At 39.6% G+C, this 23862-nt stretch overlaps 1 protein-coding gene and 1 long non-coding RNA gene across 5 annotated transcripts in view; one reads left to right on the top strand and one right to left on the bottom strand.

The window, feature by feature from the left end:
- The window catches only part of EFEMP1 (EGF containing fibulin extracellular matrix protein 1), a 69058-nt gene extending 63032 nt beyond the window's left edge, over positions 1 to 6026 (bottom strand). Inside the window, exons 1-3 of one of the 2 annotated variants that reach the window (XM_079940856.1) lie at positions 5797 to 6026; positions 4986 to 5026; positions 4466 to 4553 (exon numbers count right to left, since the gene is read on the bottom strand). In XM_079940856.1, the coding sequence (XP_079796982.1) occupies positions 4466 to 4546 (81 nt within the window). In that variant the 5' untranslated portion in view covers positions 4547 to 4553; positions 4986 to 5026; positions 5797 to 6026. The remainder of the gene's footprint in view (positions 1 to 4465; positions 4554 to 4985; positions 5027 to 5796) is intronic. The other variant, XM_079940857.1, reaches the window with a different exon arrangement.
- LOC307196119 overlaps positions 1 to 23862 on the top strand; it is a 433371-nt gene that overhangs the window by 229863 nt on the left and 179646 nt on the right. The gene's annotated exons all lie outside the window — the stretch shown is intronic.

Here is a 23862-nt window from a genome sequence, read left to right as displayed (position 1 = left end):
GTTAATTGAGTATCCATTCTCTGAGAAGTCACTCTAAAAGCTTCATACTTATGGCAACAATCTTTGTGCTAGAGTCCTAGATAGATGATGAGATGTGTAGTTTACCATTCTGTAGCTATTTTAAAAAGACACATCTGTGCACTGGACCGCTTCAGGGATCCCTTCTCAATCACCAGCTGTCTCAACTCTTTTGTTGTATTTGCGTTGGGTCCAGTTGCCCATAACCAACTTCTTGGAATTCCTTTCTCTCTGTCCCAATACTAATATTCTGCAATCTCTCTGACTGCTTTTTTGCTTTATTTGCCCCTTCTTCCACACTGTAAATTTTACCAAAAAAAAAAAAAAAATTCAGCTGAGTTCTTTTCTTCAGCCCTTGACAATTTCCTCTCTCTCTCCAAATCCTCTTAGAGCATTCCAGACATGGCTTTCCTTATCATTCCTATTCAGTAGAGTCCTGAGCCTCCTTCTCACACCATGGCCTGCCTTCTAGCTTTAGTTCCTATGGGTCCTCTCTAGTTCACTCACTGAAGGAACCATCTGTCAAGTACCTTCTCACACCAGGCACCACCCTAGTCCCTGGGAAAGCAAAGATGATTAATACCTTGCTCCTGTTCTCAAGCAGCTCACAGGCCTGAAGAGGAGACAGACAGGTAAATAAGTTGGAGCAAGATGTCAGGTGTCGTGACACAAGTCTACCTGTGGAAGGAATGATGGACCCTACCCAGGGCTGTGGGTGGACATGACAGGGTGTAAGGGAAGGCTTTATGGGCGAAGTTACAAGTGAATTGGGCCTTACAGGACTTTTTTCCAGAGAGATATGGGGAGTCTAGGATGAGGGACCACGTAAGCAAAGGCGCAGAGTTGTTAAAGAAGGAAGGAGTTACAAGTATTCCTGGGTGGGTTGGAGTGAGGTTAGAGAGGTAGGCAGGGTCAAACCTGGGAAGCCTTTCTTTGGGATAGACGGAAACTGAATTCTACCTTAAAGGTCAGTGAATCTCAAGCTCCATTATGCTTAAGAATCATTCTGGTGCTTGTTAAAATGCAGATTCCTGGGCCCAACCAACGGTTCTGATTCTGTAGGTTTGGTTGGGGGCCTGGAATCTGAATTCCTAACAGGCATCTCAGGTGATTCTGATACAAGTCATCTATGGGCTGCTTCTTGAGAAATGCTGGTATAAGTGATGAGGCCTCTGAAGAAATTTTAAGCTCAAGAAAACATCTGATCAGATGCAGATTTGAGGAAGAGGCTTCAGGAAGGATTGAGCAAAAGTAGAGTAAACAAATAAATAAACTTAAATTCTTTTGTAAGAGCCAAGTAAGTAAATAGTAAATTTACTTATATAGCTGAATGGAGACAGAGAGATGAGTTTAGGTATTTTACTGATTTCTGAGACTTAACAGGGTGAAAACTAAACTCACTTTATCTCCCAGACTAATTCTTTCTAGTTTCCCCAACACTGTCCAAGGCACTACCACCTTTCTCAGCACCCAGGATTACAACTTTAACATCAACTTTTCCAATTATTTTCCTTCAAGCTCTGCTGACTTTGTTTCCACTTTTATCTCTCCCACGTTGGTATAAGCCTTCCTGGCCTCATGAGTAGGCAAGTCTCCTTAGGTGGTCTCCATATCTCTACATGCTGCACACAAGCCTCCATGACAATCTTTCTTTGCTCTCTTGGTTATGTTGCCCCTCCATCTAAGGGCTCACAGTGGCCTGTAGACCTTTCATCTCCCACTATTGCCATCTCTAGGTTCTCCCCACTACCTAACTTGTTGTCACCTCCTGGACTTGACTTGGCTGTTTTCACTTCTAACCTTTGATTATGCCACTTTTTCTGATTCAGGTGTCTCTTCAGCCTTTCTAGAATAATCCAAAGTCTTCCTTCAAGAACCAGCACAGAGTTCTACCTCCTTCAATATGCCAGTATGAACATTAATTACCTCCTTGCTTTTGTGTTTCTTTAGCAACATGTATAATTCTTTGTACTTTTCAAAAGTATTTTCCCAAGGTAAATTCCCTAAGGTTAAGGTCTGAATTTTTTTAGTAAGCAAGTAAACTTAAATTCTTTTGATAGTGATGAGCATTGCTTATGCACACGGCAGATACTTGATGAGTGAATAACTGAATGGACCCTATCTTTAACATGAAAGAATATGAGGCTGTCTTGTAGATATGAACCCATCCTTCTGAAAAGTATCTTTCAAGCCAGGCAAAATGACAGTGCACTTGAATAAATCTGTATGCTAAATAGAGAAGATTTGCAGTTTGCTTTAGGTCTTCAGTTCCAGTACATTCAATATGGATCTACTATTAAACAAGCCTGGAGTGAATTTAGTTTCACCACTTACTGGCTGTGTAGTCTTAAGCAAGTTAGATACCTCTCTGATCTTCAGTTCTACTATCAGCAGAAGGAAGAGGATGTCACTTACCTCATACTTTGCTGTGAGGATGAAAGGAGACAGTGTCTCCACAGTGGAATTACTAAAAATATAGCTACATTTTGTCCTTTAGCCATGAACTAATAGGCATACACAATTCAAAAGAGAATAGCTCTAATCTTAGCACAAAAAGGGTGTCATATTTGGGAAACCTGTTATAATATGATGAACCCTAGTTAGTGGTCTTAAAACTACAGTGTTTAATCCACAGGGAACTTTCTCTGCTAAAGATGAGTAAGATTTAGGTGATTAGCAATGGGCAGGGGGTACAAGATAAGCAATTGTAAAAGCAATAAAATCTTTTATTAGATGAATATAAAAGTGGGTAGCTAATTTAATTTTAGCTCCCTAAGAAGGTAGTAAGTTTAGCCTGAATAACAAAACAATTTCATTTGAAGATAAACAACACATGTATTCATTTATCTTGCTTTATTTATCTTCAGCAGAGGAAGCAACTACATTTACCATTAAGTTAACAAAATATTTATATTAAACCCCATTTGATTTATAGTTGATCTAAACAACAAGGAATATTTGCCAGATGAATACATTCTAGGTATAATATCAAAAAAGTGAGATAATGTTTATTATCAGTAATTGACATTAGCTCACTTTTAAGAGTTTTATTTTCAAAAATTTTTCACATTCTTTTGAGTGAGATTACTTAATTTTAAATTGGGAGCAAGCAGAAAAATATGTTTTTCATATTCTGATCCAGGACAAATGTCATTTGCCTCACAACACTGATTAAAGACTAGAAAACACAAAACAGAGGTGCAAACAAACTCACCAGAAGTGAGGTAAGCACTGCCCTCTGTTCTCACCATATCCATTCCTGGCAGTGGGAGGGGTTAGATGATATATTCAATATTGTATTAAACATTGGTTATATCCATACAGTTAACTAACTAATCAAAATTACTTGGAAATATCAGATATACTAATTAGAAAATGCAAAACCAAATTTCATACAATGCATTTTAAAGCCATTTTGCCAAATATCACATCCTGGTAACACGTAAAGTCTATCTGAATGGCATTTATATGAGTTATCAGTTATACTGTAAATGAATAATAGCCTTTATGAAGTCAAGAAAGTCCACTTACATGAGAACATAAGTCACATGCACAAATGAGGTGATGGGCTTTTGTGATGTTTAACATTCCTATTTGACTTGTCTTACTCCTTGAGTTCTGGTTTCATCTGCATGTATACAGGAATTCAGGTTTTCCAATTACTTATACCCATTAATTTGTTTAATGTGTCAGAAACATGTAGCTTACTTTGTGTTTTGTTTTAAAGGGGTTTCCCTTTTTGGCCTTGCACAAATCTTTGCATTTTGGTCCCTGTCTCAAATGGTGATCTAAGAGAACTTTTGTTGTTGTATTTTTAATATCTTTATTGGAGTATAATTGCTTCACAATGTTGTGTTGGTTTCTGCTGTACAACAAAGTGAATCAGCTATATGTATACATATCTCCTCATAACCCCTCCCTCTTGGACCTCCCTCCCACTCTCCCTATCCCACCCCTCTAGGTCGTCACAAAGCATCCAGCTGATCTCCCTGTGCTAAGCAGCAGCTTCCCACTAGCCATCCATTTTACATTTCGTAGTTTATATATGTCCATGCTACTCTCTCACTTCGCCCCAGCTCCTCCCCCGCCCCCACCCACCCCCCACCAAGTCCATTCTCTACGTCTGAGTCTTTATTCCTGCCCTGCCACTAGGTTCATCAGTACCGTTTTTCAGATCCCATATATATGTGTTAGCATACGGTATTTGTTTTTCTCTTTCTGACTTACTTCACTCTGTGTGACAGACTCTCGGTCCATCCACCTCGCTACGCTAAGTGAAGTTTTGAAAGGACAGGCAATTTACAACGAATCTTAAACATGAAACTTGCTAACGTTTATTATCCACCACAGCGAACAGCCCACATAGACTGGCAGGAGTGGATAAAGTCTCCCTTGTGCCACAGAATCCCTATGAACCGCACTTATCTCAAATTCCATCACCCCTTACCGTGTACGTGATGGTTTCTTCGGTGTCCTGTGACTTGACCAACGCCAGAGTCAGCATAATTAGGAAAAGGGCTTTCACCATCGTGAATCTCAAAGAAAACACAGCACAAACCGATCCTTAGTATCTGCTGTGGGGGAAATAAAACTTTAGCTGTAAAGTAACAAGCAAGATAGCGAAGGCGGAGGAGGCTGAGGCTCCATCATACCCAACTTCCAATTTACTTTCTCATCTCCCCTCCCCCTCCTCAACCTTCCCTTGGCCAAACGAGGCACCAAAGACTGTAAAACGGCTGCAGAATTACATTTCACTTTACTCTGTCCGGCTTCGCTGAAATATATACAAAAGATATACAGCGTGCATTTTATACTGCACCTACACAACAGGCTCGAGAAAGGGAGTGAAAGAGAAAGAGTACAGTGTCATTAATTTCAAAGGAGACGGTTCATTTTTTTCCGAGGGCTGAAGTGGGGCAGCAAATCTCATATTCCCTTGAACGTTAAGGCTTTCCCTATAAGCTCACCTCCAGCTAGTTAAGTTCCTTGCACAGCTCAGCAGAAAAACCTGTGAACAAATATGAATTACTTTGGCTTCAAACTTCTTTTTTTTTTTTTTTTAAACAAAACACCAGAACAAAACTCGGGAGCAATCTCCTCCCCTAGGATAGAATACCTGCCCTTCGGAGCTCCTTCTTACATTCCCCAGCGCAAACTCTCAAAGTGGCATTTCCAGGCGTTCTCTTTGCGCAGCTTTGTTTAAAACCCCCAGGTTGTGTAGAGGAGCAGCCCAAAGCGTCTCATGCCCTCGTGCCTTATCAGTCCCTCGGTCCCCGAAATGCTACCTTCAGAATCGGGGCTGCCTAGGGCCGGAACTGGGCAACCACACAGCGGCCCGAAGTACCAATTTCAGGGCAGTCGGCCAGGCACCCCCAGGGAGGCGAGGTCCCTTTTCTCAACTGTATGTTATCAGGCAGCCGTCCCCGGGGAGCTGCTCAGCGCTCCAGTTTCTAACCAGCTCCTGTGGAATCCAGGTGCGGCTTAAATCTCTGGCCCCCTGAAACTTTCAAAACCTTGTTTATGGGCAAAGCCCTGTCGGCTGATTGTCGGCACGCACACACATGCCCATCCAAACAGATGTCACCCCGTACTCGCACACGCTGACAGATCGCATTCCTAGACCACACACCTCCACCTCCCTCTCTGCCTGAGAGATCCTGCACAGTGTGCGGCAGTTCTCAGGTCCACTGCACCCCTCAGGTCACCCCACTTACTCCTCGGCGCGCGGCCCCGCGGGCACTGGGCGAGCTGGTGTGACCCCCGCTTCGGGGCTCCTACCTGCGCGGCCGCTCTGCGCTCCGGGCCCGGGCAGCGAGGGGAGAGAGCAGGGGAGGGCAGCCCCGTGGGTCTGAACTGGCGAGGTCTGGCAGCGGCCGCGGCGGCGGCAAGAGGAGGAGGAGAAAAGGAGGGAAAGGGGAGGGCGAAGGGGGGCGGAGGAGAGAGCTGAGGGAGGCGCAAAAGGGCTGAGCCGAGGGCTGCGAACCGGGCGGGAGTGCGCGCTGCGCAGCTGGGTCTGCGCCCCCTTCTACAGGGGCTCTCCACCACCCGCCTGCCCTCCCCTGCCATCCCCTCACTCTTTGTTCCCAGACGCGCCGGAACTCCAGGCAGAAGATGGCACGTTTGGCATGTGACGTTTGGGGTTTGAATCGGCCTTGGTGATGCTCCAGCCTCCCAGGCAATTTCTTGTGCGCCGCGGAGTGGAAAAAGGCTCTCCTAGTAGAGCTTGTGAGCGTCCTGAGAAATTGCTGCTTATTATTATTATTATTATTATTATTATTATTATTATTATTATTCCCCAATAGGTGAATCCTAGGAAAGTAAATTAACTCCATTTGTAGAACTGGTTCTTTCGCCTTTTCTTTAAGATACTTTTTTTTCTTTTTGAAGGGTGGGGAAGTGCTTGCTTCCTCAAAGGTAGAAAAAAGAGAATTCATTCATTCCACCAGTATCTGTGACTTACTATGTGTGAGGGCTTGGGGATGGCCCAGGTAGAACTCACACTCACAAGATCGTGAGCTTGGGTTGTCCTCTGGTCTCTCAAACCCCGTTTTTTATGGGCCCCTTGTCTCATCTACTGCTGTTCTTCTCTCCCCTCCTTCCCTTGTGGGAGTCTCCAGTACTGGTCATTCAACTTTGGGCATTTCACTCTCACCTTTCACACTAATGGTGGAATTTCAGGAATCTGGCGAGAAAAAAAAATATTTTTTTCTGGCTTCTTCAAATCTTACCACACAGATTGCAGTTATCTTTGAAAGCTCTAACTCTAAAGTCAGATTAAGAGTTTGCCTCCAAACAAATTAAGAGTCATGCCTTCTGAAGCAAATACGGTTTCATGAACGAGACAAATGAGACAATATGCAAGCTGAAGGTACTCACTCTGACCTCAGCAGCTCCCTCCCCTTCCCTGCAGACCAGAGGAGGGGCAGGGAGATGGCAGGGAGGGCAAGAGAGAGAGACTGCCAGGTGGAAGCCTCTCTCCATATCTCTGGGGTATGCAATGGGTCGCCAGCCCTGCCAGTTTGGCTGCAAGCCACGCAATATTGGACAAGATCAGAGGAGCTTCATGAGCCTGAACCTTACTTTAGTACATGGGGTTTTGCTAACAGTACTGAAGATTTTGGTACCAAAATTCAAATGTTTGTTTTCCCAATCATTAATGACCTCCAGACTTTAAAAAATTGAATCTTTGCTTTTGTACAGTAAAAGATCTGTATAGACATTTTCTTCTACTTTTTGAATTCTTTTTACCTATCTTCAGCCCTTTCCCCAGAAAAAGTGAGTTAAAACTCCCAAATTTCTATTCTCAGCCTGGAACTCTTCCTGTACATCCAACTACTGACTTGCTGTCTTCAGCTGTACACCTAATGGTTATTTCAAACTGAACGGGTCTACTGATTCTCACCCTCTCTCCCAACCTGCTCTACCCACCTGCTTCACCATCTCAGTGAATAGCAATTTTATCTTTCCATTTGCTCAGATCCAAGATCACAGTGTCATCCTTGATTTCTGTTTTTCTCACACACCCTGCATTCAATTCTTCAGAAAACTCTGTTGGCTCCATCTTCAAACTGTATCCAGAACTGAACCACTTCTCATCACTTCGTTCACAACCACGGTGGCTTGAGCCACCACCATCTTCCAAGCGAATTACTACAGCCTCCTAATTGGTCTCCTTGCTTATACCCTCGGTCCCCTGCAGCCATTTCTCAGCAGAAGTTCATATAAATGGAATCCTAGAGTATGGACTTTTTTGTGTCTGTCTTCCTTAACTCAGCATGCTTTTGAGATGCATCCTTGTTGTTAGGTGTATCAGATGTTCATTCGTTTTTATTGATGACTAGTATTCCATTGTGTGGATATACCCTGGTTTGTTTATCTGTTCACCTGTTGATGGATATTTGGATTGTTTATGAATAAAGCTGTCATGGACATTTATGTAGAAATCTTTGTGTGGACAGAAGTTTTCCTCTCTTTTAGGCAATACTTAGGAGTGGGACCTCTGGATCATATAGTATGGGTATGTTTAACTTTATAAGAAAGTGCCAAAATGTTTCCCAAAGTGACTGTACCATTTTACATTCTTACCAGCAATATGTGAAATTCTATGTGATACTGTCAGTAATTTATAAGTTAGCCATTATGGCAGGTGTGTAAGTGGCATCTCATTGTGGTTTTATTTTACGTTTCTCTGATATCTAATGATATTGAATATTTTTATGTGCTTATTATCCATCATTATGTCTTCTCCTGTGAAGAGCCCATTCAAATCTTTCATCCATTTCTTTATTTTTGGTTTTTTGTCTTATTAGTGGTAAGAGTTTTTTTTTTTAAAATATAGTCTCCCTGCAAGTTCTTTGTCAGATATATATGTTTTGAATATTTTCTCCCAGTCTTTGCTTTGCCTCTTCATTTTCTTAATGCTGTCTTCTGAGAGCAAACATTTTAAATTTTGATGAAGTCTAACTTTTGTTGTTGTTGTTTTATGTTTTGTCCTCTTTATGTACTATTTACAAAATCTTACCTTGGGCAAATCTTGTAAGCTCTATAAACCTCAGTTTCTGCTTCTGTAAAATGGGTAGGATAACACACTCTACTTAAGGTTGTGGGGATTGAGAAAGAAACTCATCAATCAAATATCAAATACATGTGAATGATTGTTCTTAGGTATTACAATATATAATATGATGGGCAGTAGTAGACTGTTCCTCCATCGTAACATAACCCAGGATTATTTAGGTATTTCTTACAATAGGGTATCTCCTGACTAGTCTAAGGTAATGAAATCAGCAATGGCATTTTCTGGCTGTTGTTTCAGGGTAGCCCATTGTCCCACTTTGACCAATCAGAACTGAAAGGAAGGATTTCTTTCCTAGGTAAAAGGCTTTCTGAGCTCACAGTGGAGGAGAACAGTGGAGTCCTTTGCCTCAGTTGCCACTGGCAGCCATATTACAGCCTGGAGGGAAGCCAGCCTGAGCATAAGGATGACACATACTACGCATGGCCAATCACATGGAGAGAGCCTGGATCTTGAGGGATTGTTCAGAGGGCCGACTGACCCTAGAACTCATGATACTTTTAGGGCTTCTCCAGAAAGATTTAATTTTTAAAGTCAGAAGGAAAAAATAAATATCGTCCAGTCTGGATTATATTTGTCCTTATACCATTGCAGTTTGTAAAATATAATTTTTGTATGGAGAAAGGGGCCCGTGAAGGCCAAAGTGCTCAGGGACAATGAAAATCATAATGTGGCCCTGATTGTTGAGCTTCTAAATCAGCCAGAAGCAAACTCTGTCCTGCCTCTGCACCCCAGTTTTGTGAGGTGTAATGTATTTCCTTATGGCGCAAGCCAGTTTGAGTCAGGTGTTCAGTTACTTGGAGCGGAAGATGTCTTGCTGCTAGCGTGAGGAAGCCTCCTACTCCGGAGGCTCTGGCTCTTGTGATGTGTCGTACCTGTGTCCTGCACCCCAGAGTGGCAGGCCTTGGCTGCCACTTGGGAGAGGCTGTTGGGAGAGATTCCCAGGCTTTCTGTCCTGGGGCAAGCTGAACATTCCAACCACTTCTTGGATCAGCTTCTGGGTCCCCCTCCATCCCCTTACCTTTGTGTGTGTGTTTGTGATTTTCAAAGATTTAAGACTTCAGATCTTCCTTTAATAGTCACTACCTCAGGAAGACAACTCTGGCTTCTCTTCACAGCATTTGTCAAATAACCAGTGATCAACTTTTATAAAGGAGCCCTCTATTTCCCAGTTTGCCAGCTATTATACTATATGTATCACAAAGAAAAACTTATATTATTATGTTTTCTTTACTATTTCCCTTTTTTAAAAGATCCCTGAAAATAATTAGAAGTCTCAAGGATCCACAAGGGTCTTTAATTAACTGAGTCATGGAGCCACAGGTCTTGCAGTTAAAACCTGGTTAATAATATTTTATTGGGTGTGGGCAACTGGAAAGTGAAATCTGTGAAAAAATGAATTCAGTAAGAAAGCAGTGAAGATGGAACATTTACGTAGGGATTAATGGTGGGGTGATCAACTTATCCCACTTTGCCCAGGACTCTTCCAGTTTTTGCACTGAAAGTTGTGTGTCCTGGGAAAGCCCTCAGTCCTAGGCAAACTTAAAGGTATAGAGAAGGGAATTCCCTGGTGGTCCAGTGGTTAGGACTTGGTGCTTTCATTGCCAGGGCCCAGGTTTGATCCCTGGTGGGGGAACTATGATCCCTGAAAGCTGTGCAGTGCAGCCAAAATAAATAAATAAAAAAGTGTACAGGGGCTTCCCTGGTGGCGTAGTGGTTGAGAGTCCGCCTGCCGATGCAGGGGACACGGGTTCATGCCCCGGTCCGGGAAGATCCCACATGCCACAGAGCGGCTGGGCCCGTGAGCCATGGCCGCTGAGCCTGCGCGTCCGGAGCCTGTGCTCTGCAACAGGGAGAGGCCACAACAGTGAGAGGCCCGCGTACCGCAAAAAAAAAAAAAAAAAAAAAAAGTGTACAGAAAAGATGTGGCAGAAAGAAAATAGGATAGGACTCAAGAGTTCTTGCCTGGACTTTTGCCATGCTCTAGCTGGGGAACCACGGCAGTTGCTCAACTTCTTTGAGTCAGTTCTGCACACACATTGACCTGGGTAACAACATTTATTTGTAGTTATTATATTGTATTGATACTTGCCTGTTGTTATCACATTCTACTTTCCTGTATTTATCACATTGCTTTTGCCTGTTCATCATCTATTCCCTTATAGTGGTAGGCCATGACCAGTTTTGCCCATAGAATGCCCCTAAGTGTACACAAAGGAAAAACTCCTAAGTCCAAAAAAAAGGAGAAATGGCCCAGTGTCAGTAAAACAAGAATGTCAAAGTCCAGAACCTGGCTATTAGGTCTGGTGATGTGGCAGAATTATTGTCTTCTGTAGTGGTTTAAGTTGTTTCTGTGTGCCGATGAGCCTGAGGATACGAAGGGCACTGAGCCTGCGATTCCAGGTTTCTCTGACTGGAAGACAGCCCATTCTACACGGGCTGTAAGGACTTCTAGATTTAGGTTTGTCTCTGTGAGCTACACGGCAGGCCAGGAGCTGGGGCATCCACCCTGAGCTTTTATTTCATTTATATAGTCGTTCCCTCTTATTCACGGGGTGTATGTTCCAAGGCCCCCAGTGGATGCTGAAACTATGGATAGTACTGAACCCTATATATACTATGTTTTTTCTTATACATACATACCTATGATAAAGTTTAATTTATAAATTAGGCACAGTAAGAGATTAACAACAATAACTAATAATAAAATAGAACAATTATAACAATATACTATAATAAAAGTTATGTGAATGTAGTCTGTCTCTCAAAATATCTTATTGTGCTGTATTCACCCTTCTTCTTGTGATAATGTAAGGTGATAAAATGCTCACATGATGAGATGAAGTGACGTGAATGACAATAGGCATTGTGACTTAGTGTTAGGCTACTATTGACATTCTGACAATAAGTCAGAAGGAGAATCATCTGCTTCTGGTGATCCTGGATCATCGAACCACAATGATGTCTATGATTGGATGTAGGCAGATGATGTCAATGGTTGGGGACCCCTGGTGGGGTGGAGCAGGATGAGTCAAGATTTTATCATGATACTCAGAATGGTACAGCAATTTAACACTTATGAGTTATTTATTTCTGGAATTTTCCATATATGTTCAGACCGTGGTTGACCTTGGGTGACTGAAACTGTGGGAAGCAAAACCATGGGTAATTGGGGACTGCTGTATCCTTTGCCGGCTTATTCTTACTATCTTTGAATCTAGACACCACAGTTTGGCCTTGAGTACTCCCACTTCATACAATTTGTATGGAGCTTATTTTTCCTGTGACTTTTTGGTGAGCATGTGGCTCAGTCTCTGCCAATCAACATCAAATCTGTAGACACAGTGATTGGTTCAGGAATGATGGACACACCCTAAGATAACCCCCAATGAGGGGTTAGTGTAGTATAGGGCTTGGATCCGGAGAGCCTGGGTTCAAGTCCTGCTGTGCCACTCACTGACTGTGTGAACTTGGGAAAGTTACTTAACCCTTTTTGGGCCTCAGTTTCCTCACATGTGAAATGGAGTTAATGATAATTCCTATCTCATAGAATTTTTATGAGTATTAAATAAGAAAATGCACATAAAACCCTTAGTACAGTTCTTTGCACATAGCTATTGCTGCTGTTGTTATTATTGATCACAGTGACTAATCTTAAATCATGTAGTCGGGTTAATTGCATGATAGAATAAAAGAGGTTATTAAGGCTAAAAATTGCTTCATATTTTTGTGTGTAACTCTATCTAGTTTATGGGCTATTTAGAGGAATCAGGGTCTGGACACATAGTTTACTGCAGTTTGATGACTGGGTCGTGGAAATCTGTGACCCCACCCTGAGCAGCGCCCTAAGACAATGGTATTTTTTGAATAAATGGCTCTGAGATACCTAATTTTTTGAATTTCAAGTGGCTTATAAAATTGTACTTCCTTACTGGTAATAAATAGTAATAGTTAACATGTATGTAGTACTTACACTATGTCAGGAACTGAAGCAAGTGCTACATGTGTTAATTCAACAGCACTATTATTATGCCTATTTTACTAAAAAGGAAATTGAGACAGAACAGTTTAGTACCTTGCCCTGGTCATATAGGTAGTGAGCAGCAAAGTAGGGGTTCTAAAGCAAGCTGTCTGGTAGCAAGAACCCCTGCTCTAAAGTTTCCTCTATGTTACTCCCTCCCCACCACCAACTGAATATCTAGGATTGCAGGGATAGAACAGAAACATGGATGATTCTTCAATGTGGTACAACTACACAGATTCAAACTGGACATGTAGATTGAGTGGACTGCAACTGGAGATTGCAATAAATTCACCTTGCTAAATTGCTATGAACCCACGGGAATCTGAGATTTTAAAGATTTGAAGATCTGTTTGGTGGGGGGGGGGAAATGACAATTTCAGAAGAGATTCACAGATGTCAATGACTATGCATCGTGATTTATTTTTTTTTAATTCCTTTTATTTATTTATTTTTGGCTGTGTTTGGTTTTTGTTGCTGTGTGCGGGCTTTCTCTAGTTGCAGCGAGCAGGGGCGACTCTTCGTTGTGGTGCATGGACTTCTTGTTGCGGTGGCTTCTCTTGTTGTGGAGCATGGGCTCTAGGTGTGCGGGCTTCAGTAGTTGTGGCATGTGGGCTCAGTAGTTGTGGCTCACAGGCTCTAGAGTGCAGGCTCAGTAGTTGTGGTGCATGGACTTATTTGCTCCGTGGCACGTGGGATCTTCCCGGACCAGGGTTCAAACCCATGTCCCCTACATTAGTAGGTGATTCTTAACCTCTGCACCACCAGGGAAGTGCCTGCGTGTGCTTTAAGTCTCTGTCTGCTTTCGACTGTACATCCAAATCAAAGATGTCCTATCAGTGTGGCTCAGTTCTAAGAGCAGCTGATTAAGGCGTTGGCTAACTATGCCCAACCTTGGGTAACCCTGGTGTCCTCTAGACCAAGACGTGAATAGCAGACATAACCTACAGTTTTTGGCCATGTAGCCAAATAAGGCAATATTTGGGTCCAGTTGGTTTGTGAAAGTATATGCCCTTATGAATCTGTTGAAAGAGAAGCCAATGCTTGAGCCATATTTGGCTGTATAAGTCTTTGCCTTTCATAAAAAGAGTTCATTTGTTAAATACTAGATTTCTTAGTGACATGATAAAATTTGATCACTGACTACTGATAGCCCCTGTAGCATAGTCTTGCAAGAATAATGTTGATTAAATTATTTATTTCTTGGGCTGCTTTCATACTGATGCTTAAAAATTCAATAGTTCTGAATAGCTAAGTTTACCATTATTATCCAAGAAAATATTCTTGTGGTAAATACACATAAGGATTTCTGATATACTTGCCACTATTAAAACAAGCCCTTGGAAGAGATAGTTTCTAATTGTCTTTTAGTGCTAAAATTCTTTAATTTTTATTTTATCTTTTGTTACTGAATTGGAGTCAGCATCAGACCAAGAGAAAAAATGAAATTAAGTGGGCTTTCAGCACATGCTGAGTCTTTTCTAATACACACACACACACACACACACACACACACACACACACACACACCATTATAAACTTCTACACAGAAGATAATGTGTTTATTAAATTGATTACTAAAACACCCCCAAACATTAACCTATGTGGCTGGTGGCCTGTGCTAGAAGAAGACTCATTGAAGTACATGGAGGTTGGATTGCAGCTTTGGCTTCAAAGAATATTGGCAACTTTGCATTTATGTGATATTAATTAGCCTCAAGTATGTCACTGGTGAGTTCTTTGTTTTAGTGAGTGCCAGATGTATTCTTCTTCAGAATATATTTGGTGAAACTCTCCTTCTGAATGCCAAACGGACATGAGAAAACTTTCAGTCATCTGGAGCTTGTAAATTGTTCTCAAATTTTTGGAATTTTATTGAAGGCTTGATTTCATCATAGAGCAGAGAATACCTTGGATGAATAAAAAGCAAATCAATCAGAAATGATTGGAACGAGTAATTAGAATTTCCTTGGAGAGATAAAATGTATGATGTAAATCCACTGTCTTGAAAAAAAAAAAGTTGCTTTCTAACAAGTTATCAGCTCTTACAGAACAACTTCAGATGCGGACACAGATGTGAAGCTTTATTTTGTTTTCAGCAACAAGTTCCTTCCTCCCTTTTTTCAAAATTAGCTTTTCTGGAAACTTCATTTGGCTAATCAAGGCCGATGGGGTTTCAAGATGATTGCATTGTGGAGCATGAAACTAGAAATAATATCCCCTGAAAATTAGTAATTTTATTTCAATATGTAATTTAACGAAATGGATCATCACTCTCCCACTTTTGCCAGTTTGGAATCTTTCCATAATATTTTGTTGACTTTTAGAATTTTCTGTGTTCTACTTTCCAATTTTGTTTTACCTTATTTGAATTATTTTTTCCTTCCCGTTGTGGATTTTTTATTAAAATAGAAAATCCTCCTTATCTTTCCTTTTGTGAATACTTAATCTTGTATCTTGATACCAATTATAGATAACAAAACGGGTTTTAAAATCTCTTTGAAAAAATTTAAATTAATTTTTTCGGGAGCAGTGGTTCAAACAAAATCAAAGACATTGATATGTTGAAATTTAGAATTTTTAAAAAAAATGTGTAATAGCATTACTAAAACTGATTTATGATTTTTTTCTCCTTAGTATGTCATATCCTATACCAATGGAACTGCTGAGACCAAAACCTAAAATGGAATGGACATTATTATTTTGTCTCTGCCCTTAGAGGAATTTTAAGGCATAAATTATTTTGATAAACTAGCAGTAACTTCTTTATCACTATAGAACGTGGAAAGGGAAAAACAGTCTTTCTGTTGGAATCTACAGTATGCTGCTAACGGATAAAGTATAAGGAATGACATATCTGACTTTTATCGTTGATTAAATAGGGCAAATGTGGAAACTCTATTCAAGGTAAGAGGTTAAAAGTTTACATATCCACAAGGGAGATAATGCAAGGATACTACTTAGATTTAAGTGGTTTTTTTTTCCCTAAATAACTCTGTTCAAGCAGATGCTTCAATTGCAGTTAATTTTTAAAAGGGCCAAGAGTTATAAAATATTTGAATTTATTCAATACATTTGGAAGAATGGCAGGATCAGAAAGAACTTTCCAATCTGATTTAAGAAAGATGAATTCATTTTATGGAGAAAAGGAAAAAGAAGAAAAAAGGGATCTTATCTGCTCCAATTCCTTCATGAAACTTGGAGCTTAGATGACTTGTCCAACTTAACCCTTGTTAGTAGTAGAGCCAAGGACTAGAACCAGGTGTCTTGACACCTTGTCTTTGGAGCATTCCACTTCCCTGCCTCGTCTCTTTATCTACAGCCTCCTTTGTCTCTTTGACATAATCTTCATTATCATCATCTATTCATACAACACAAAGTGAGCGTTTGACTGAGGCATGTTTCAAGGCTTAGGGAGCTGTTGGGTGGAGCTGACATGTAAGTGTGCAGAATGAAATGGATCTTATATCTTCGGCTAGGCTGTGATTTTCTTGAAGGCAGGGATTGTGTTTGTCCACCTCTCTTCCAGGCCACATTGCAGAACATGCTCTATGAAGCTATATGTAGAATGCCCTCTGCCTCAGGAAATTTCTCCACCTATCCCTAGCCTATGAATCCTCTTCTCTGTTTTGGTTTCTACCTATTGACTCCTACTAGGAGTCCTCCTCTCAGCCTACACTCTCCTTTGGACTGACAGTTCACTTGGTCAGCCTGACTTTGATTTTGGCTTTTGTATTATTTCTGCTTAACACTATGCTCTGCAGATCTTGGTCAAGTGATCCTCATATCTGCCCCTACTGTAAGCTCCCAGGACACTGCCCCTTGTCCATGCTAAAGCCCAGCTCCCATCTACCTGGGAGCTGAAATTGATAGTCTTATCTTCATACTGCTGAAGAAATGAAGATAGCCTTGCACTTGGTAGATACTCATCAGACATTTGTGGAATGAACAGTAAAGACACTAGTGTCATCTTTGCTGTCATCCTCATCTTTTTATTGAATGGTTGGCTTGGAGAGAAGGTGTGATGCAAAATGGATCATGATTCAATTGATCACATTCACATACATGAAAATAAAGCCTATTCTTAGTCTTGAATCTCCAGATGGCTGGTTTAAATACCTGGCAAATTCTATGTATATCTGGTTATTATTTTCCTTCTCTGTGTGTGAAGACTTAGTCTGGATATAAGTTTTGCTATATTGAGGAGTTATTTTCTCTTTTCTCTGAGGAACTATCCAATCAGTGAAGGAAATGGGGTTCTGCTGTGTACACACGCTGAGTTTCTATCACTTTGTCTTCTTTCAAACATTCAGAAATTATTGGTTGGAGTTAACTAATAACTAGCAATTTAAAAATAATGCACGAATCAGCTATATTTTAGACAAAATAGCATTTATTTTTCTTCTGAAGTATATTAAAGGAGTATGACAATAGGTTTTAAAATTACACCCTTAATTAGAAGCTTATTTTCTGTAGTTTGCTAACACTGAAAAATGAATTTGTTATGTTTCTAAACATTCTGTAGCTTCCTTCTTCCAAATGACTCTTTTGGACAACAGTACTTCTTTTTTTCTGATTTTAGAAGTAATATTTGCTCAATGAAGACATTTTACAAAAATAGGAAAATATAAAGATGTAAATTAAAATCACCCATAACAAAAACAACTTAAACATTATCACTCTAAGAGACAACTACTGTTAACATTTGGTTGTATTTCTTTCCAGACTTTTCTATATGCTCCCTTGCTCTGTCTTGATTTCTCTCTTTCCCCAATATTTATTCTCAGTATATATGCAAATGTAGACAACATTGTTATTTTGGAACATGTACATTATATATGTACAAGATTTTGTATATTGTTTTATTACCTTTCTTAACATTTATATTTTAAACATTTCTTCATATTTTGTAATGTTCTGTAAATCTTTTGATTTTCTCTATGAAAATTTTGATTTTCTCTGTGAAAGCTTTGATTTTCTCTATGAAAAATCTCTAGCCCAAGTTCTAGTCATTACTGAATTGAACTACCATAATTTCCTGGATGATAATCATGCTGTATTTTGGTTAATTGAAAATCTGGCTTTTTTTAACCCTCAATTATGATAATATAATATATAGATTTTGTTGAGATATCTTACTTTTTTAAAAAACCTGATGGATCAGAAAGACCTTAAGGAGACCAGAGGGCAAACAGAAGAAGCAAGAAGAACTACAATCCTGCAGCCTGTGGAACAAAAACCACATTCACAGAAAAATAGACAAAATGAAAAGGCAGAGGTCTATGTGCCAGATGAAGGAATAAGAAAAAACCTCAGAAAAAACAACTAAATGGAGTGGAGATAGACAATCTCCCAGAAAAAGAATTCAGAATAATGATAGCGAAGATGATCCAGGACCTCGGAAGAAAAATGGAGGCAAAGATCGAGAAGATGCAAGAAATGTTTAACAGAGACCTAGAAGAATTAAAGAACAAACAGAGATGAACAATACAATAACTGAAATGAAAAATACACTAGAAGGAATCAATAGCAGAATAACTGAGGCAGAAGAACAGATAAGTGACCTGGAAGACAGAATGGTGGAAATCACTGCTGAGGAACAGAATAAAGAAAAAAGAGGGAAAAGAAATGAAGAGAGCCTAAGAGACCACTGGGACAACATTAAATGCACCAACATTTGCATTATAGGGGTCCCAGAAGGAGAAGAGAGAGAGAAAGGGCCCGAGAAAATATTTGAAGAGATTATAGTCAAAAACTTCCCTAACATGGAAAAGGAAAGAGCCACCCAAGTCTGGAAGCTCAGAGAGTCCCAGGCAGGATAAACCCAAGGAGAAACACGCCAAGACATATAGTAATCAAATTGACAAAAATTAAAGACAAAGAAAAATTATTAAAAGCAACAAAGGAAATACAACAAATAACATACAAGAGAACTCCCATAAGGTTAATAGCTGATTTCTCAGCAGAAACTCTACAAGCCAGAAGGGAATGGCACAATATATTTAAAGTGATGAAAGGGAAGAAACTACAACCAAGATTACTCTACCCATCAAGGATCTCATTCACATTTCTCTGGAGAAATCAGAAGCTTTACAGACAAGCAAAAGCTAAAAGAATTCAGCACCACCAAACCAGCTATACAACAGATGCTAAAGGAACTTCTCTAAGTGGGAAACACAAGAGAAGAAAAGGACCTACTAAAACAAACCCAAAACAATTAAGAAAATGGTAATAGAAACATATGTATCAATAATTACATTAAATGTGAATGGATTAAATGCTCCAACCAAAAGACACAGGCTTGCTGAATGGATACAAAAACAAGACCTGGATCTATGCTGTCTACAAGAGACCCACTTCAGACCTTGCAACACATACAGACTGAAAGTGAGGGGATGAAAAAAGATATTCCATGCAAATGGAAATGAAAAGAAAGCTGGAGTAGCAATACTCATATCAGATAAAGTAGACTTTAAAATAAAGAATGTTACAAGAAACAAGGAAGGACACTACATAATGATCAAGGGATCATCCATGAAGAAGATATAGCAATTATAAATATATATGCACTCAACATAAGGGCACCTCAATACATAAGGCAAATGGCTATATAAGAGGAAATCAACAGTAACACAATAACAGTGGGGGAGTTTAACACCTTACTAACACCAATGGACAGATCATCCAGACAGAAAATTAATAAGGAAACAAAAGCTTTAAATGACACAATAGACCAGATAGATTTTTTAAACACTTTTATTGGAGTATAATTGCTTTACAATGGTGTGTGAGTTTTGGCTTTATAAAAAAGAGAATCAGCTCTACATATACATATATCCCCCTATCTCTTCCCTTTTGTGTCTCCCTCCCACACTCCCTATCCCACCCCTGTAGGTAGTCACAAAGCACATAGCTGATCTCACTGAGCTATGCAACTGCTTCCCATTAGCAATCTGTTTTACATTTGGTAGTATATATATGTCCATGCCACTCTCTCACTTCGTCCCAGCTTAACCTTCCCCCTCCCTACGTCTCAAGTCCATTCTCTATGTCTGTGTCTTTATTCCTGTCCTGCCCCGAGATTCTTCAGAACCACTTTTTTTTTTTTTTTAGATTCCATATATATGTGTCAGCATACGGTATTTGTTTTTCTCTTTCTGACTTACTTCACTCTGTATGACAGATTCTAGGTCCATCCACCTGACTACAAATAACTCAATTTCGTTTCTTTTTATGGCTGAGTAATGTTCCATTGTATATAGGTGCCACATCTTCTTTAGCCATTCATCTGTCGATGGACACTTAGGTTGCTTCCATGTCCTGGCTATTGTAACTAGAGCTGCAATGAACACTGTGGTACATGACTCTTTTTGAATTATGGTATTCTCAGGGTACATACCCAGTAGTGGGATTGCTGGGTCATATGGTAGTTCTATTTTTAATTTTTTAAGGAACCTCCATGCTGTTCTCCATAGTGGCTGTATCAATTTACATTCCTACCAAAAGTGCAAGAGGGTTCCCTTTTTTCCACACCCTCTCCAGCATTTATTGTAGATTTCTTGATGATGGCCATTCTGACTGCTGTGAGGTGATACCGCACTGTAGTGTTTTGTTTTGTTTTGTTTTTTGCGGTATGCGGGATTCTCACTGTTGTGGCCTCTCCCGTTGCGGAGCACAGGCTCCAGACGCGCAGGCTCAGTGGCCATGGCTCACGGGACTAGCTGCTCTGCAGCATGTGGGATCTTCCCAGACCGGGGCATGAATTCGTGTCCCCTGCATCAGCAGGCGGACTCTCAACCACTGCGCCACGAGGGAAGCCCCGCATTGTAGTTTTGATTTGCGTTTCTCTAATGAGTAGTGATGTTGAGCATCCTTTCATGTGTTTGTTAGCAATCTATATATCTTCTTTGGAGAAATGTCTATTTAGGTCTTCTGCCCATTTTTGGATTGGGTTCTTTGGTTTTTTTTGAAATTGAGATGCATGAGCTGCTTGTAAATTTTGGAGATTAATCCTTTGTCAGTTGCTTCATTTGCAAATATTTTCTCCCATTCTGAGGGTTGTCTTTTCGTCTTGTTTAAGTTTTCCTCTGCTGTGCAAAAGATTTTAAGTTTCATTATGTCCCATTTGTTTATTTTTGTTTTTATTTCCATTTCTCTAGGAGGTGTGTCACAAAGAATCTTGCTGTGATTTATGTCATAGAGTGTTCTGCCTATGTTTTCCTCTAAGAGTTTTGCAGTATCGGGCCTTATATTTAGGTCTTTAATCCATTCTGAGTTTATTTTTGTGTGTGGTGTTAAGGAGTGTTCTAATTTCATTCATCTTACATGTAGCTGTCCAGTTTTCCCAGCACCACTTATTGAAGAGGCTGTCTTTTCTCCATTGTATATTCTTGCCTCCTTTATCAAAGATAGAGTGACCATATGTGCATGGGTTTATCTCTGGGCTTTCTCTCCTGTTCCATTGATCTACATTTCTGTTTTGGTGCCATTACCATGCTGTTGTGATTACTGTAGCTTTGCAGTATAGTCTGAAGTCTGGGACCCTGATTCCTCCAGCTCTGTTTTTCTTTCTCAAGATTGCTTTGGCTATTTGGGGTCTTTTGTGTTTCCATACAAATTGTGAAATTTTTTGTTCTAGTTCAGTGAAAAATTCCATTGGTAGTTTGATAGGGATGGCACTGAATCTGTAGATTCCTTTGGGTAGTATAGTCTTTTTCACCATGTTGATTCTTCCAATACAAGAACATGGCATATCTCTCCATCTATATCATCTTTAATTTCTTTCATCAGTGTCTTATAGTTTTCTGCATACAGGTCTTTTGTCTCCTTAGGTAGGTTTATTCCTAGGTATTTTATTCTTTTTGTTGCAATGGTAAATGGAAGTGTTTCCTTAATTTCTCTTTTAGATATTTCATCATTAGTGTATAGGAATGCAAGAGATTTCTGTGCATTAATTTTTTATCCTGCTGCTTTACCAAATTCATTGATTAGCTCTAATAGTTTCCTGGTAGCATCTTTAGGATACTGTATATACAGTATCATGTCATCTGCAAACAGTGACAGTTTTACTTCTTCTTTTCTGATTTGGATTCCTTTTATTTTTTTTTTTCTTCTCTGATTGCTGTGGCTAAAACTTCCAAAACTATGCTGAATAATAATGTTGAGAGTAGACAACCTTGTCTTGTTCCTGATCTTAGAGGAAAGGGTTTCAGTTTTTCACCATTGAAAATGATGTTCAGTGTTGATTTGTCATATGTGGGCTTTACTATCCCTCTCTGCCTACTTTCTGAGGGTTTTTATCAACAATGGGTGTTGAATTTTGTCAAAAGCTTTTTCTGCATCTATTGAGATGATCATGCGGTTTTTCTCCTTCAATTTGTTAATATGATTCATCACATTGATTGATTTGCATATATTAAAGAATCCTTGCATTCCTGGGATAAACCCCACTTGATCATGATGTATGATCCTTTTAATGTCTGCTGGATTCTGTTTGCTAGTATTTGTTGAGGTATTTTGCACAGATTCTAGGCCTGTATTTTTCTTTCTTGGCCTGTATTTTTCTTGGCCTGTAGTTTTCTTTCTTTGTGGCACCTTTGTGATATTGGCCTGTAGTTTTCTTTCTTTGTGGCACCTTTGTCTGGTTTTGGTATCAAGGTGATGGTGGCCTCATAGAATGAGTTTGGGAGTATTCCTCCCCCTGCTATGTTTTGGAAGAGTTTGAGAAAGGTAGGTGTTCGCTCTTCTCTAAATGTTTGGTAGAATTCGCCTGTGAAGCCATCTGGTCCTGGGCTTTTGTTTGTTGGAATATTTTTAATCATAGTCTCAATTTCAGTGCTAGTGATTGGTCTCTTTATATTTTCTATTTCTTCCTGGTTCAGTCTTGGAAGATTGTGCTTTTCTAAGAATTTGTCCATTTCTTCCAGGTTGTCCATTTTATTGGCATATAGTTGCTTGTAGTAATCTCTCATGATCCTTTGTATTTCTGCAGTGTCAGTTGTTACTTCTCCTTTTTCATTTCTAATTCTATTGATTGAAGTCTTATCCATTTTTTTCTTGATGAGTCTGGCTAATGGTTTATCAATTTTGTTTATTTTCTCAGAGAACCAGCTTTTAGTTTATTGATCTTTGCTATTGTTTCATTCACTTCTTTTTCATTTATTTCACATCTGACCTTTATGATTTCTTTCCTTCTGCTAACTTTGGGATTTTTGTTCTTCTTTCCCTAATTGTTTTAGGTGTAAGGTTAAGTTGTTTATTTGAGATGTTTCTTGTTTCTTGAGGTAGGTTTGGATTGCTATAAACTTCCATCTTAGAACTGCTTTTGCTGTATCCCATAGGTTTTGGGTCATCGTGTTTTCATTGTCATTTGTTTCTAGGTATTTTTTGATTTCCTCTTTGATTTCTTCAGTGATCTCTTGGTTATTTAGTAGTCTATTGTTTAGCCTCATGTGTTTGTATCTTTTACAGATTTTTTCCTGTATGGATATCTAGTCTCATAGCGTTGTGGTTGGAAAATATACTTGTTACGATTTCAATTTTCTTAAGTTTACCAAGGCTTGATTTGTGACCCAGGATATGATCTATCCTGAAGAATGTCCCATGAGCACTTGAGAATAAAGTGCACTCTGTTGTTTTTAGATGGAATGTCTTATATATATATCTATTAATGCTATCTTGTTTAATGTACCATTTAAGGCTTTTTTCCTTGTTTACTTTCATTTTGGATGGTCTGTCCATAGGTGAAAGTGGGGTGTTAAATTCCCCTACTATGATTGTTTTACTCTTAATTTCCCCTTTTATGGCTGTTATCATTTGCCTTGTGTATTGAGGTGCTCCTATGTTGGATGCATAAATATTTACAATTGTTATATCTTCTTCCTGGATTGATCCCTTGATCATTATGCAGGGTCCTTCTTTGTCTCTTGTAATAGTCTTTATTTTAAAGTCTATTTTTGTCTGATATGAGAATTGCTTCTCCAGCTTACTTTTGATTTCCATTTGCATGGAATATCTTTTCCCATCCTCTCACTTTCAGTCTGTATGTGCCCCCAGGTCTGAAGTGGGTCTCTTGTAGACAGCATATATACAGGTCTTGTTTTTGTATCCATTCAGCCAGTCTATGTCTTTTGATTGGAGTGTTTAATCCATTTACATTTAAGGTAATTATCAATATGTATGTTCCTATTACCATTTTCTTAATTGTTTAGGGTTTGTTATTGTAAGTCTTTTCCTTCTCTTGTATTTC

Source organism: Stenella coeruleoalba, assembly GCF_951394435.1.
Source record: "Stenella coeruleoalba genome assembly, chromosome: 13".
Lineage (NCBI taxonomy): Eukaryota > Metazoa > Chordata > Mammalia > Artiodactyla > Delphinidae > Stenella > Stenella coeruleoalba.
Note: the sequence above shows the minus strand (reverse complement) of the source record. Positions and strands in the feature narration are given on the sequence as shown.